We start from the raw sequence: 16,763 nt of genomic DNA on the forward strand, positions 1-16,763 counted from the left end.
GATCTAATCCACACTTAGTTTAAAAGGTGACTTTTATGTGAATTATGTTCAAGTATAGGTCTTTATGCCTCTCCTTTTTCAATTCTCATGTCTACTATCAGAAATTAGGCACCCCTTTTAAAATTAATTTTTAAAATTTGTATATGACAGCAGAATGCATTACAATTCTTATTACACATATAGAGCACAATTTTTCATATCTCTGGTTGTATACAAAGTATATTCAAACCAATTCATACATGTACTTTGGATAGTAATATCCACCACATTCCACCATCATTTCTAACCTTATGCCCCCTCCCTTCCCTAAGGGCCCTTTTAATTCTAACCTCGCAACAATATCCTTTCTCTGCAGTCTCTCTCCTCTTTCCTTAAGTCCACCCATTTCACTATAATCAAAGCTAGGTCTCATGAGAATAGTTTTGATATTATAACTGCTTTTTGAGGTTTCCCATTGTGTACTAAACAAAACCTGCAGTTTGGCATAGAACTGAAGATTCTCCATTGCCTTACCTTTCCAGCTGTTTCTCTTACATCGTACTTCCATCTAGCCTTATCAATCACTTCACCTACTCTATCTTTCTCTACTTCAGGCCTAGGCTCACAGTTACCCTTTCTGTGTGAAACGTCTGCTGCTGGCAGTTGGTTATCTTAAACACCAACTTGCCCTAAAAGTCTTTCCCAGCCCCTCCTTTGAGAATAATTACTGCCATCTGTGCGATTCTGTAACGTTTTGTACTGTACGATTGTTTTATTTCAAATTCTGCTTTATGGTTTCCTGTGTATATACACAGATTGTCGGTTTCTCACGTTCTATTGAAGGCTGCTTAGGGGAAGGAATTGAACTCTATTTTATTAATCTCTGTGTCCTTTTGGCGCCCGGGAAGGGTCCGGTAAAATTATAAAAAAATTTTTTTCAAAATTTCTCAGGGGGAACTGGACTGTAAATTTTTGTACCAAGAACCACTTGCATTTAAGTATAAAATTTGCTTAACTTGTTTAGGGTTCACTAGAACGAGAAACACCTTTGTATACGCATTCGTCCAGGCAGTCACACACCTGCGGATCGTAGCCTGGGACCCTCTGGTTTTTCTGCAAACACGTGGGTGACAAGCGATTCTCGTCAGGTCCCTCCTCTGTCCACGGTGATTGGCGGACCATACGCTCCAATCATCCCTCCCCGCCTCTTTCAGCAGTAGCCAATCACAGACCCCGAGCGCCTCCTGACTACTAGACACTGTTTACTAACAGATCGAAGCTGGGGAATAAGGGGTGTGACTGTTCCAGGAGGTCCGGGAAGGGAAGGTGTTGACTGCGCGTGCGCACCACAGGCAGCGGGCGGGGCAGAATCTAGGGTCTCACCAACCCGAGTGGCCGTGCTTCTCCCTCTCCTGCCTCCCCGCCAAGCAACAACAATTCGAGGAGCGGGGCGGGGCGTCTAGTGAAACGTCAGAGCAGGATGCCCAATAGAAGCCGGCGCTGGCAGACGCGCGCGCCTTGCGCCCAATAAGCGGTGACAGCTCGAATGGCTCCTCTACCTTGTTGGCTGTGGGCGGAGCGGCCTGGAGGAGGAGGCGGTGGAGCAGGGGGCGGCTTGGTTGCGCGGTACTAGCGGTGCCCGCCGTAGGGGGAGGAGGCGGAGGAGCCAGCCGTGCGGCCAGAGCGGGAAAGAGACTCGTCTTCGCGTCCGAGTTGTGGAGCCGCCGCACCCCGGCTCCTGGGGCTGCAGCAAGGGCTGTGCGGGGACGGGCGTCCGCTGTCTCCCGGGTTCCCCTCAGAGCGACCCGCGGGATCGGAAAAAGGGAGAAGATGGAGGAGGGCGGCAGCGGAGGCGCCGCCGCTGGCACCAGCGGGGACGGCGGCGACAGCGGCGAGCAGCTCCTAACTGTCAAGCACGAGCTGCGGACCGGTGAGCGACCCCGCCCTCTGCCGGCCGGGCCCGGCGCGGGGTCGCGCCCCGGGGGACTGGCTGGGGCCCGCGCGGGCCGGGGGCGGGACTCGCTGGCGGGGCGGGAGCCGGGGGTCTCGGGAGGTCCCGGGAGGTGGGCGCGCACCCTGGGGAGGCGGCCGAAAGTTTTCCCGAGCCCGGGAGGCGGCTGCGGACGCGGGGCGGCGGGGCCCTGGAGGCTGTGAACCGCTGCCTGCGGCACTGGTCCCCGAGGATGCTTTCGCGCCCCCCTTCCCGCTCAGGTGACACATCTGTCACTGCATCCTGTCTAGGACGAAAGGTGCGCTTTCCTCTGCGCGAGGTGAGCGGCGCCTGGGTTTGGAGCGTGACTCACTTCTCCACGCCCCTTGAGGTGGTCCCGGCTCGGGGTTAGGAACCGTCCGGTGAGAACTGCGGTCCTGTGACACAGAAACCCAGGGGGGTGTCTCCGCTTTAGCCAGTCTAGACTGGGTAGATAAAGAGGCTTCGCTGGCTCCTGGGATTGAGTGCTTTTATTTGCAATTGTCGTGAAATACTATACTTGGCCTTGAGTTTCTTTCAAAGGTCTCTTGAGATGCAGGCTCTGTAAAGCTCTGGGTGAAAGGGACTAAGGAGCAGGCTTTGATCCCACATTCTAATATTTGTGGTCACTGGAGTTGTTCTGAGTCTTATGCTTGTTAAATTACTTTTTCATTGTGTAAGTCCAGGTTTATGATTTTGGAAAATGCTTATCTGGACCAATCAGTACAGTTTGGGTACAATTGTATTTGTAGAGCTCAATCTCCTATTGGAGATACGTTTTCATTTCTGAACAGATAATACATTTTAACAGTCTGTGGTCTTTATTATTACATATTATTGTGAGCATTTAGGATTTTTTGTCACTGCTTCTTTTCATATTGAAATATTCTTTTATTATGTAGACACAAAGCTTAAATGGCAGTTTTCAGGGGTACACCTAGTACACTTTATTTCTGTTTTGAACAGATCATAAAGGTGGCTCTGTTGCACAGTTCTTTTAATTATTGTTATTTCTGATGATATTGCTGATTAGTATTCCATTGGATGCCATTGTGGTCACTTAACATAAGAGATGTCAAATTAATGCTTGCTTGCTTCTTTCTTCTCCTCTTCCTCCTCCTCCTCCTCCTCCTCCTCCTCCTCCTCCTGGCTACCACTCAGGGGCACTCAACCACTATGCCACATGCCACATCCTCAGCCCTATTTTGTATTTTGTTTAGAGACAGGGTCTCAACTGAGTTGCTTAGTGCCTGACTGTTGCTGAGACTGCCTTTGAACTCATGATCTTCCTGCCTCAGCCTCCTGACTTGCTGGGATTACAGGTGTGGCCACTGGGCCTGGATCAATTTCATGATTTCCTAATTCAACATTTTTAAACATTGTGGTTTTGGACATTGTCAATCTGTTATATATCTTGAACCAGTCACTCTATAATATTTTTGAGTTCCTAACATAACCTTTATAGTTTCTGTTGGCTTGGTTTTTCTCTTTTGATTTTATGGACCACTGATGTTTTCACAGGGCTATTAGGTCATTTACTTAATACATATATGTTTGGTGTTAATATCTGATTTGCACCAGGCTCAGTGTCTAGAACTTTCTGTGTGAGTTTTTCCTTATCTTACATAATGATTCACTGCTTTATATGTACAGAATCATACCGTACAGCAAAAAATACTTGAAGTCATGTGCTCCTCATCCATTGACCATGATGCAACAACGAGCTTTTGCTCTATGACCGTCCAAGGAGCAACTTGCTTGTTATTAGTAGTCAACCAACTGCTCAATTTCTGGATTTTGCAAACAATGCTAGTTTTGTAGAAAACAATGAGTACTGCTTTATTTCCCTTTCTCCACTAACTGTGTGAATCATCAGCAAGTTTGCATTTTAGAAATTTTTTCTGCTGGTTGATGAGGTTATACTGAATTCATTAGTGTTGTTAACTGTCAAAGGAAATGAGCAGTCATTTTGATTTATTGCTGAACACTGGAACAACTGACCGGACATAGTGGTCAAAACCACTGTTAAAATAAAACTTGAAAGAGTCACTCATCTTGAGCCAACTGTGCTCCTTTTAGCGCAGGATGCTATAATAGTCACCAAAGTAATTTGATCTGATGTGGTCCCTTCTCAAATTGTGGACAAGTGCATAGTCATATCAGGTCGGTTGTTGACGATTGCCTTTTTTGTGCAAGACACTACCCTGTGTGCTTTAGGATGAATTAAAAATCAATAAAAGTCAGTGTAAGGACATGGGAATTGCTGCAGTTATGTAGATTAAATAGCATAGCACACCTGGGCATGGAATTGGAAGACATAATAAATCCCAGCTCTGCCACTTACTAGCTGTGTAGACTTGGGCAAGTCCCTTCATTTATTTCAGACTCACTTCTTTCATCTACTAAATGAGAGGATTGAATGAGACATAGTTGGAAAAATGCTAAGCACTTTGCTTAACTTACAATAAGTGAGCACTCAGGAAATGGGGGTTGAATGGAAACCCAGGAATCACTGCACAACAATATCTTATTGTAAGGTGTCCGTATTAACTCTGTGTATACTGGAAAGAAAATCACTCATTTGATGATTAGCCTATGCCACATTGCCTGGCTGTTATCTTTTTCTGTATTTCTTTTTCTCTAACAGAGCATAAGTGATCCTTATAATAATTCATTTACTTATATGCATTAGACTATAAGGTCCATGGGTAAGATACCATGTCTTTGATCTATTTGTAGCCCCTGGCATATAGTAGTTACTCATATTTGTTGAATGAATTCATCAAATGGATGAAAATAAGGAAAACATCTAATAGTATATTATATTCCCAGTGCCTTGCAGATGTTAGGTGGCTGATAAATGATGATAGTGGACAATAAAAGCTAAAGAATGCAGAGTATAGGATTGAGTTAAATGGCAGTTTCTTGAGCACTTTCTGTCTTTTAGCCTAGATAGTATCAGTACCAAAAATGACTAAGAAAATGTTCTGCCCTTTGTCATAGTATAATAATAGTGGGATGTGCACAGTATAAAGTTGCCAAAGAGCAATTGAGACTTTTAAACAATCAGAGCGTTGGGTTATCTTACTCATTTATGCAGTAAGTATTTTATTGCTTACGTTCTGGATGCTGTTTTAGATACTAGAGTTACAAGACATATGTGGTCTCCCTACTGGAAGGACATCAGCTGCATCAGGCATTGATGGAAGCAGAGGTGTAGATTGTCTGTCGTCTCTGAGTCTCTGCTTATGTATATGTGATAGTTTGTCCTTCTCCTTGGCAGTCCAGCTTCTCCCACATGGAATGATGCTGCTGACAGTTCCCAAGTTTTACATCTTAAATCTTTAGGTGCTAGAAAGACACTAGCCCTTTTCTAAGCTTATAAAAATGTCAGGGAAGGACAGTATTGTCTTGGCTTTGGTCAGGTGTCCACATTTGGTTCATTGAACTAAGGTCAGGGGAAGGGATCATGTTCTGCTAAAGTGATAGCAACTGTAGTGACTTGGATGGGGCAAACTAAACTCTCTGAAGAGAGAATGTTGCTGGGAAGACATTTCCTTAGTTGCTTGTCATTAGGAGAGACAGCCTTAACACTCAGGAGAGGGCTGACAGGAGGGTTGTCTATTGGGTTATAATGAACTATTGTAAATCCTAAAGGTTTAAAGCAACATGATTTCTTTGGGTCATGAATTTGAGAGTTCCTTAGCTTGGTGGTTCTGACTCAGCGACACTCATGAGGTGATAGTCACGATGTTGACCAGGACTGCATTCAGCTGAAGACTTGTCTGGGGCTGGTTGTCCGCTTCTAAGAGGGCTCACTCACATGTTTTTGTCAGGCTGTTTCAGCTCCTTGTCACATGGGCCTCTCCATTGGGTGGCTTGAGTGTCCTTATGACATGGCAGCTAGTTTCTCCCAGAACAAGCTATCTAGGAGGGAAAAAGCAAGGCGAAAGCCATGGTGTCTTTTTTGTTAAATGGTTCTATTGGGATGTCGTCTGTATACCGTATGGTATACTTTTCTGTTTTAAGTGTACAATTCAGTGTATTTTAGTAAAGTTAGAGATATATAATGATTGCTACAATCTAATTTTAGAACACTTCCATTACCTAAAAAAAAACCTCCTACCTGTCACTCTCCATTCCCACTACCCAGCCCCAGCCCTAGGCAACAACTAATGTATTTTCTGTTTCTATATATTTGCCTATTATGAATTTTATTTTAGTAGAATTATACAATTGTGGTCTTTTGTAACTATCTTCTTTTGTTAAATATTGTCTTTTCAAAATTCATCCCCATTATTTTATTGATAGATTGTATTTTTTTGTTTTAGATGTATCATATTTTAAAATTCATTCCTCAGTTAATTGACATTTGGGTTGTTTCCCTTTTGGCTATGTGAATAATGTTGCTCCTCACGTTTGTAGACAAATTTTTGTGTGGACCTGTGTCTTTATTTCTCTTGTGTATTACCCACAGTATAAAATTGCTGGATCACCTGAGGACTGTTTTACCAAGTGACTGTACCATTTTATGTTCCCTCCAGCAATGTATGAAGGCCTCAATTTCTCCATAGCCCAGCCAATGTTTATTATTTTCTTTTTGCTTTTTGTTGTTGTAGGAGGGGTGAAGCAGTATTTCCTTATGTTTTTTTAAATATTCATTTTTTAGTTGTAGTTGGACACAATACCTTTATTTTATTTGTTAATTTTTATGTGGTGCTGATTTATTGAACGCAGGGCCTCACATGTGCTAGGTGAGTGCTCCACCACTGAGCCACCCCCAGCCTCTCATTATGGTTTTGATGTTTCATTTTTCTAATGATGTTGACATCCTTTCATGCACTTACTGACCATTTGTATATTTTTTGGAGAAATATTTATTCCAATCCTTTGCTCATTTTTTTAAATTGGCTAATTTGTCTTATTTTATTATTGAGATTTCTTTATTCTAGATGCAAGTACCTTGTCAGCTATATGAGTGCAAATATTTTCTCTTATAAAATAAGTTGATCTTTCATTTTTTTGATGGTGTCCTGAGAAGTGTGAAAGTCTTAATTTGATGGAATCTAATTTTTCTGTTTTTCCTCCATTTTTTTTCTTGTGTGTGTTTAAAAAATCATTATCTAAAACAAGGTCATAAGAACTTGTGCTTCTGTTTTCCTCTAAGAGTTTTATAACTTAAGCTCTTTTATGATTTTAGATCTATGAATTAGAGCTATGATGAATTTTGAGTAAATTTCTGTACATGGTGTGAGGTAATGTCCAGATCCATTGTTTTGCCTGTGGATATTCAGTTGTCACATCACCATTTGTTGAAAAGACTATTCTTTCTCCCATTTAATTGTATTGGCACCCTTGTTGAAAATCAATTAACCATAGATGTATGGTTTGTTTATTTTAGATTCTCAATTCTGTTCTATTGATCTGTTTGTCCTTCCTTAAGCAAGTACCACACTACTGTGTCTTACCTAGTATGTTTGAAATAAGAATGTATGTCTTCCAACTTTGCTGTTCTTTGTGTGTGTGTGTGTTGGGGGGTAGTACTTTCAATGGAACCTAGGGCTTCAAACATGCTAGACAAGTGCTCTACCACTGAGCTACATCCCCAGCCACCACCACCCCTTCTTCCAATTTAAAATTTTACTTTGGGACATGGTCTTGCTAAATTGCCCAGCCTGGCCTTAAACTTGCAATTCTTTTGCCTCTGCCTCCCAATAGCCAAAATTATACCATGCTTGGCAAACTTGGACTTTCTTTTTCAAGATTGTTATACTGGGTCCATTGATTTTCCATATGAATTTCAGAATCAGCTTTTCAGTTTCTGCAAAGAAGCTAGCTGGGTGAAGTTCTGACAGGGATTGCATTGAACTCATAGATCGATTTTGGGAGTGTTGCCGTCTTAGCAGTGTTAAGTTTCCTGATTGCTGCACAGGAATATCTTTTATTGAGGTCTTCTTTCATGTCTTTAAATGATGTTCTGTCATTTTCAGAGTTTGTACTATTTAGTTAAATTTATTCCCAAGTGATGCTATTTTAAAAGAAATTATTGTCTTTAATTCCTTTTTCGGATTATTCTTTGCAAATGTCTAGAGATCCTTGTGTCCTGCAACCTTTATTAGCTTAGTAGTTTTTTAGTGGATGCCTTAGGATTTTTTTTTTATTTACAAGATCATATCTGAGAATAGAGGTGGTTTCACTTCTTCCTTTCTAATCTGTATGCTTTTGTTTACTTTCTTTGTTTAATTGCCCTGGCTAGCACCTTAAAAACTGTGTTCAGTAGCATTGTCAAGAATAGACATCCTTGTTTTATCCCTGACCCTGGGGCAGAGCACTAGTCTTCCATCACCAAGTGTAAGGATAGCTGTGGGATTTCCATAGATGCCCTTTATCAGATTGAGAGAGTGTCTTTCTATTTCTAGTTTGTTTGGTGTTTTGTCATGAAAGGGTTTTGGACTTTGTCACATGCATCTGTTGAGATGATTGTGTGTTTTTATTTTTTTGTTTTGTTGGTGTGATTTATTACATGGATTAATTTTTGAATGTTAAGCTAACCTTGAATTCTTGGGGTAAATCCTTTGTGGGCCTGGTATATAATCCTTTTTATATGTTTGTTAGCATGTTGTTGAGGATTTCTGTGACTGCATAAAAGATACTTTTAGTTTTCTTTCCTTCCCCTTGCCCCACCCCTTCCTTTTCCTTCTTACCTGTTTGGTTTCTGGCATCCATATTGAAGGTCTTTTAACAGAGGTCAGGGGATGGGCCAAAACTACTGATTCTGCTCTAACTTACTGTGGGAATTTGAATCTTTCTGAGCCCAGGTTTTCTTATCCAGAAAGTAAAGGTGTTGGACCTAGTGAAAGCTGGTGTTCTAAGGATATTTATGGAATAGAAGAAAGTCAGGAGCTATGATTTACTTTTAAAGACCATTATGTTTTACTGAAGAATTCATGTAGAAACCCACTGATAAACAACAGTTCCCTGCTGCTTTTTGAATATGGCTCTATTTATAAGGATTTAATTTGTAGTTAGTTCTTTTTTCTTTTTAATTTTTTTGTAGTTGTAGATGGACAGCATGTCTTTATTTTATTTGTTTATTTTTATGTGGTGCTGAGGGTCGAGCCCAGTGACACACATGTAAGGCAAGCACTCTGCCACTGAGCTACAGCCCCAGCCCTGTAGTTAGTTCTTTAGAAATACAACCATCATGTATAGTTAAAGATATTCAGATTTCAGTGACAGTCTCAGTTATATGTGAGTATGATGCAGCTCTCCTTTTTACACTAAACATACACAAATATATTTTTGTGGATGTATATGTTTTTATAGTACTTGTTCCTTTTTTATGATTTCTTTACTTTGAGGCAAGTAGACAGAACTTGTGCTCTGTCTTTAGTTTTATAGATACATTGAGAAAGTTAAAAATATGAATAGGTTATTGACAGTACCCTAGCTGATTCCCTAGACCTCCCAAAAATTTCCTTTTAATTTTCTATCATGAATTTCAGAGATTGAGAAAATGATTTATTTGGGCAAAGAATGGCATCTGAGCCTTTATGTCAAAGAGATTCAAATGAATCTCTTGGATTACTTCTTCCTTTCCATTCTGGATGTATTTGTGGGGGAAAGACCTCGGTGATAAGTCTAGTTGCAGGAACCCATTTGTTTATCATCTATTTATCAATCACATAAAATATATAAGATATTGCATTGAGATTTCAGGGCAATAAACAGGAACAAGTAAGGTTAATCTTGCACCCAAGGATTTCAACTCCCCCAGGACACATATGACCTAGGTAGAGTCCTGAGGGCCATTTGTTAGACCAATGCTTTCATGGAGAGAGGAGCCCAGCCTTGCCCTCCAAAAGCTCCCACAAGGTTGGGGGAAGAAAACAAAGATCAATACAGTATGATGAGTCTGCAGTAAGAGCTCAGTTGCTCTGATCACCAAAGAGAAAAAGAGAGTATCTTGGAACCCAAGCTTCTGGAGACCAAGGTGATTTGATTGGCGGGAGCAATTTTTCCCTTTAATAAGAAACTGACACTTGATGACAGCTCTTCTAGGGAAAGTCTGATAACATCACATGTTGGTTGAAGCTTCACAGTTAAAAACACTGATACAAGATCCTGCAATCTGTATACGTGGAAAAATGAGAATTCATACCCTATTTGAATCAAATGTATGATGTGTCAAGATCATTGTATTGTTTTGAACAACTAATAAAAAAAAAAGAGATGTTGATCCTCAAATGCGGGGGGAGAGGGGAGATTGTCCCAGTTATTGCCTTTGAGCTCTGTCATGACTTCCAGTCTGCATATATCAAATGTGTGAGCACTCCTGCATTTATCTTGTTTGAGTGACTAGGGTCCAAAATAGATTCTTGTCTTCCTTGTGTTTGTTTTTAGCAGTGTCCCTTTTAGTTCAGGTGTAGTTCCTTTTTCTGAAAGTCAATTGGATTCTCTGAACTTCACACATTCCTAGATTTGTGAGTGAATGATCTCACTTTAAAAAAAAAATTCTCTGAGACATTCTTTCAGGGGCTGGTGCTGGGATTCAGTGGTAGTGCACTTGCCTGGTATGTGTGAGGCACTGGGTTCAATTCTCAGCACCACGTATAAATAAAAAAATAAAGATCTATCAACAACAACAAAAAAAATATATTTAAAAAAGACATTCTTCTGTACTGCAGGATAATATGGAGGTAGAGGTCCCAAGTTTTAGTGCAGTACTTGGTATTGCAGTTATTTCACACTCAAGTTTTGTTATATAATCAGTGTGTTCTTGACCAAAACAAAAACTAAACACAAAGCACAAGTTCTGTCTACTCTCCTCAAAGTAAAGAAAGCATAAAAAAGGAGCAAAATTATTTATTGTGTAAATAATATTTTTGTATATCAAATTATTTGGAATATAGAAAGCGAACTTAATACTTAAAAATAATTCTGTTATTTGCGCTTATATTTTTAAAAATACTCTTGATTCTGTTTTCCATTTGTGCTTCTTACTGTTAAGGAGATTTTTCTGACACACCATTCTTATAATTTAAGTTGCTACAAAGAGGTAAATGAAATTTTCTGAGGTAGGATGAATAATGACCCCTCTCCTCCTGCCAAAGATGCCCACATCCTAAACCTGGACCCCTGTGAATATGTTAAATATTCCATGGCAGAAGTGCATTTGCAGATGGGGAGAATAGCCTGGATTATCCAGGGGAGTCCAGTGTAATCACATAGGAAGGTAGAAGAGTGAGGGGAGAAGGGGAAAGAAGCAGGGGGAAGGGGGGGGAATGTCACCATGAGGAAACAGATGGAGTAATGCCATTGCTGGAGGGGGCCATGAGCCGAGGAATGCAGGAAGCTTTTAGAAGCTGAGAACAGATTTTCCCCCCAGTCTCAAAGGAACACAGCTCTGCTGTCACCCTGATTTTAGCTCCATTAGACCCAGTTTCAGACTTCTGATTTCCAGAACTGTAAGAAACAAATTTGTGTTGTTAATAAATCATCAAGTTTATGTTCATCTTCTATAGCAGCAATAGGAAATGAGTACCTGTTGCTTAAGATTGAATGAGCCAAGGGATAATTTTGCTTCAGGCATGGATGACTAATATAATGGGAGGCGGTCAGTCATTTAAACAACTATTTTAATAGGGAAGGGCAATGAGTGTTCTTCTGGGGTAGGACTGTGCTGTTTCTCTAAGGAAGCATCCTTGCTGTGTTGCTGCTGACCACCTGTTCTATTTTTCATAGGAACACTCTGCAGTAGATCCCTGGGAATACCTACTTTATCAAATTGGTGGCATGAAAGCATCCAGTCTCAGGCTCATAGCATGTAAACGTGTGATTGGGCATGTCTTTTTTTTTTTTTTTTTAATATTTCTAGTTGTAGATGGACAAAATACCTTTATTTTATTTTTTTTTAATTTTTATGTGGTGCTAAGGATGGAACCCAGTACCTCACACATGCTAGGCAAGCACTGTGCCACTAAACCACAACCCCAGCCCAGGGTATGTGTCTTGAATCTCTTCCTGTGTTATTTTGTGTTCTTTTTCTTAATTTTCTGGTTTCTTAATTAATCTTAGAAATTTGCCTTCAATCTTTTCTAGACCAAGGCAAGGATTTATTAAATATGAAATTAAGTAAGTACATTTATATTTAAACATATGTGTACATAAAGTAATATAGAAAACATGAGAATGCTTTTTACTTTCTATTCAGTGTTTTGATTCTTAAGTAGAATCTTTATCATAGTGTTCATGCTATTTTTACATTTCTTCTAAAGAGAGAAAAGTGAGTCCTCTAATTAATTAGTAGCACTTTTGATGTTTGAAAAAATATGATAGATCAATAAAATAAAGGCATACTTAAAATAACTCTAGAGGCAAAAAGGTGGAAATGGATAGAGGGCTCTCTTTGCACTATGCAGTTTCCTGCAAGGTGGAATATCCCATCTTTAGCTGGAAAGTTCAGTCAACTGAAGCCCTCTGTACTCTAACCAAATCAATAATCTGAAGTAGGAGTAGGTGTTTTTCCAAAGGGAAAAATTATTTAAAATAGGTAATAAGGATAAGGATGCACTTTGTTTCTAAATATGGTGCTGTGGCCGGGGGTGGGGGGTCATGAACACTGAATTTTAACAGTGTATTTGAACAAACCCACTCTCATGATCTTATGCTTGCTTTTCCTTTATACTTATGTCATTTGTTTATAAGGAAACATCATAATTAGGGCCAGAATAGAATAAATCTAATGCGGCCACACACAAATGAAACTCATAACTTGGACCTAATTTTGCTATGTATAAATTGGGTACAATAGTCACAGTTTTATTTATCTGCCAATTATCATTGAATTCCTACTGTGTGTTTCACACTCTCCTAAATGCTATGTTTAGTAGGGAATACATTAAACCTGGCTTTTATCATCACTGAATAATACTTGAGAGAGACATTAAATACACAATCACATAACTAGCTCTACAATTGCAGTGGTGATACTGAAGATGTACGGGTTCTGTGAGGGAGCCTAACTGGGTGGCCTCACAGGGTGTGAGGGATGAGTGGAGCCTTCTGTGGAGCCATCAAAACCCTGTGTGGTGATTACTTTCTTCTTATTCTAATTTTATACATGGGGAAACTGAAAACTTCTACTTACCCAGAAAGTAAGTAGAAGAATTGGTTTTAAAACCCAAGCAGACTGTCCTGAGGTCCCACTCATACCAAGTGCTCATGCAGATGAATATGGGCCAGGAGCTCCAAAAAGAGGTCTGGGCGGGATAAGAATCCTGGCATCATTGGCATGTAAAGACACTTCAAGTCAAGGTAGTAGATGAGAACACCTTAGAAGAGATCGAAGAAAGGAAGAAGACTTAGACCTGAGCCCAGAAAACCCCCAAGATGTAGAGAATGGATAGAAAAGGAGTGGCCAAGAAAGGACACAGAGAGGGAGGAGCCAGGAGAAAAGCTGGAGACCACCTGGGGAGTTGTGCTGTTGTGGGAGCCTAGGAGAGGTGCTAGGGCTGGAGGTGGGGACACAGTCCACGGACCCCTGTGCACAGGGGAGAGGTGATGATGCTGAGGTCCTTGTGACAGGGTTGTGCAGGATGAGAATACGCAGGTGCATTTGGTGGCAGGAGGATGTGGAGTTTTGAAGGCATGATTTTTTTTTCTTTTCTGGGAGTTATGAAGAAAAGGCAATTCTTTATTCAAGAAAAATAGCTTCACTGTTTTAAAAGAATTGTTATTCTGATCTTTTAAAAAAAATTCCTAGATACAGGAAAATCACCCAGAAAGTAGACACAAAGCTTACATAATGTACAAGAAAAATTTGTCTAATGTTGTGGAACAGCTTCCAGAAGAAGGTTTTCAGGCCCAGCAATGGAAATGCTCCTGTGCTTTCTGCAGAGGCCATTTCCCTGAACATGTACTGTGGATCATGCCAAAATTCTTAGTAAGCTTAATGTTCTGTTTCTTATTTTTGAAGTGTTTTATATTTAGTTCAGTTCTTCTAAATTAAATTTATTTGGTGCATGTATTGGAAAAAAAGGCTGTTTGTAACCACTTTATAAGCATTTGTGTTCTTATTGACTCAGTTTTCATATTGGCTCAGTCATGTAATTCCAAAATCACTTGGAGAAGTAAACACTGCTGTTTTATACACCAGAAGTACAGTGTGTCTTCAAGGTAAGTGACTCCAGCAATGAAAGTGGGCAGCATTGTTTTAAAGTACACAGATAATAAATATAACTTTGTTCTGCCTCCAGCAGAATGCTGTTCAGAGGCATGGTTTTGAGGCCCAACCACAACTCTAAACAGCTTCAGAGCAGCTTACCACCTGGCAGTAAAAAGGGACCTAATGTGCCAGCTCTTTAGCTTATTTTCCACTTCTCCTGCCTTCACTAGAATCGGGCTAATTGGACCCTCTGGACAGGAATTAGGGTTTTTAGTTCAGAGTAATGTATGTGCTGTCAGCACTATACTGGATACCACCTAAGCTAAACTGCAGCTTATCTAATAATTTGCTTTATAAATAATTTTCCCCCTGACAAAAAGGAAGAAAAAAATAGCAGAAAAAGATTTTTTTTTTTCTCACTGCATACAATTGTCACCTTTTGACTGAAACTAAATTAGTCTGAGAAGCTTATGTTTTGTAGTGTGGAATAAGAAAAGGCAAGGTTGTATAAGAAAAACTATTTTATAACCTTATTAGGTTGGTCCCAGGAAATGAGATGCTAAATACATGTTTTCTAGTTGGTATATTAAAAACAAATCTGAGCATATAAAATAAATAGATTCAAGTCAGGTTGTCAGGCTGTGTTCTGCACTGATTTTTAAATCTACTTCCTCAGACTTCACTCATCTCTCCCCTTCCCCTGATCCCCAAGCTCTCCTTCCCACAGACACAGTTGAGTCCTCCTGTAAAGAATAATGATAACACTAAGCCCTCTGTGGTGGTTGTCATCATCTTTCCTCTGGGGGTTGAAGACACGGTTGACACAGCTCTTTCTGCCTCTCCATCTCTGCCCAGTCTTTGATGTGCTTTGGCATCAGGCTTCTGTTGCAGCCACTGCCCCCAAATGGTTAGTAACTCACCAAAGTTCCTGTCTCTCTGTTTCTTAGTCTGGTGAAAAGTCTCAGTTGAATATAACTCTGCTTCTTTAGAGCCAGCAGCTGGTGCCCAGTGTGGTCTTGGCCTCCCTTTCCTAGTGACAGACTGCTCTGCTCCCTGGTTCTTCCCTCTTGCTGACTGCCCCTCTCTTTCTGCTGCCTACTGTCTCTCTGCTTCTCGTCGAAGGATCTGTCCTCCATTTCTGCGCTTCTTGAGAGGTCAGGGTGTTATCATGGCTTCATTTATCATCCAAGTCTCTGTCTTCAGCTTAGATCTCTTTTTTTGCATTCCTCATCAGACACTCCCAACAGCCCACTGGACACAAAACATCTGGCCATCCACAGGTAACCTTAGTCACTCAAGTTTTTCCTCCAGCTCTCCTGGTTTTATTTAGTGACATTGTCATTTCCCATCTTGCTAGGACCAGCTAGAAACATCCTAGACTTTTCCTCTCTCACGTTCCCTGGGCTTACTAACTGGCTCTGCCAATTGTGTCAGCTGCAACTGTAAAATATCTCCTTTATTTGTTCCTTGCTCACTGTTGCCATTACCACAGTCTTTGTTCAGCGTGGAACCTAATGATAATTGCTCTCATTTGTTGAGCTTTGTGTGTCTCTGCCAAGCATTTCACATGTCTTATTTAATTCTCACAACACATCTGTTTGATGGCTACTACAGCTGATACCTCTGGTGTACAACCTTTTGTCCTGTCTGCCTGGAGTTCAGCTGAAGTGGCGACAAATAGTTCTGTGTTGGTGTCCACTCATTTCAGGTTGATGCATCTACCTTCAAGCACACAAGCTGCACATTTTCCACTTTCTGCCCTGGAACTTTGATTCCTGCTCCAAAGCTTAGGACTCTGTAGGGAGCAGGCTCAATAAGTACAAATGTAACATCCCAGAAGCACTAGGGGTTAACGTCCCACTGGGGCAACGATCAACTAATGGGGTATGGGAACTGGTAATAAACTCTTCTCTGTATTGATTCAAGGGTGGAAAATTCCATAAGTTCTTCAGAAGGTCCAGATTAGATTGGGTTGATAAGGCATTCCTGTTTTGGTTTTTCCTTATTCCCTATTTTTACTCTCAATCTCTCCTCTATCCTTCTCACGGGGATTACCTTCCACAAAAACCGCTTGCACATGTGTCTGGCTGTGACAGGTAATGCCAAAAGTGGCTCTAGAAAGTGTATCCTTGGATGGGATATTGGAACGTATTACTCATTGGTGAAACTGTAGTATGGACCCCATTGTTGGTGGCAGTAGATGCTGATAAACCCTGACATGTTTGGCAGCCCAGGTACTAAGACTCATACCTTTAGGGGATTAGAATATTGAATGGAAGGTAAAGGGTTGGGTTATGCAATAACTCCAGTAATAGAGTGGTGTGAGGACATTGGTGATTATGTGGCTCTGAGTTGACTGACCTCTTTTAGCTTTTGAAACCGTGAAAACAACAAGTTAGCTAGTTATCAATGCATCCTGTGAAAAGAGGGCTTCCATGACAGCATTTGGAAAGAAACTGTGGCCATTAGTCAAATTAAGCTAATAAAAAATCAGGACCAGGATTTAATCATAGGGTAGCACAGCTGTATGCCTTTTGTGATGGTTTGTATGGTGTCTGCTGAGCTCAACTGGAGTATGTTTCCTAAAACTCTCTTCTAGACTTTAGCACTGGCTGCGAGAAACATTTTGAGTGATATTGGAGGGCCGAA

The 16,763-nt window shown here is 40.7% G+C and overlaps 1 protein-coding gene across 3 annotated transcripts in view; it reads left to right on the forward strand.

Moving 5' to 3' along the window:
- Nucleotides 1-1,551: 1,551 nt before the first annotated feature.
- The window catches only part of Rps6ka5 (ribosomal protein S6 kinase A5), a 176,937-nt gene continuing 161,725 nt past the window's right edge, over nt 1,552-16,763 (forward strand). Inside the window, exon 1 of one of the 3 annotated variants that reach the window (XM_046440656.2) lies at nt 1,552-1,909. In XM_046440656.2, coding sequence (XP_046296612.1) covers nt 1,810-1,909 — 100 coding nt within the window. In that variant the 5' untranslated portion in view covers nt 1,552-1,809. The remainder of the gene's footprint in view (nt 1,910-16,763) is intronic. The other 2 variants (XM_046440655.2, XM_046440654.2) reach the window with 2 other exon arrangements.

The sequence above is a fragment of the Marmota monax genome, unplaced genomic scaffold (genome assembly GCF_021218885.2).
Source record: "Marmota monax isolate L192 unplaced genomic scaffold, Marmota_monax_Labrador192_F-V1.1 WCK01_AAM20220418_F8-fsc00017, whole genome shotgun sequence".
Taxonomy (NCBI): Eukaryota; Metazoa; Chordata; class Mammalia; order Rodentia; family Sciuridae; genus Marmota; species Marmota monax.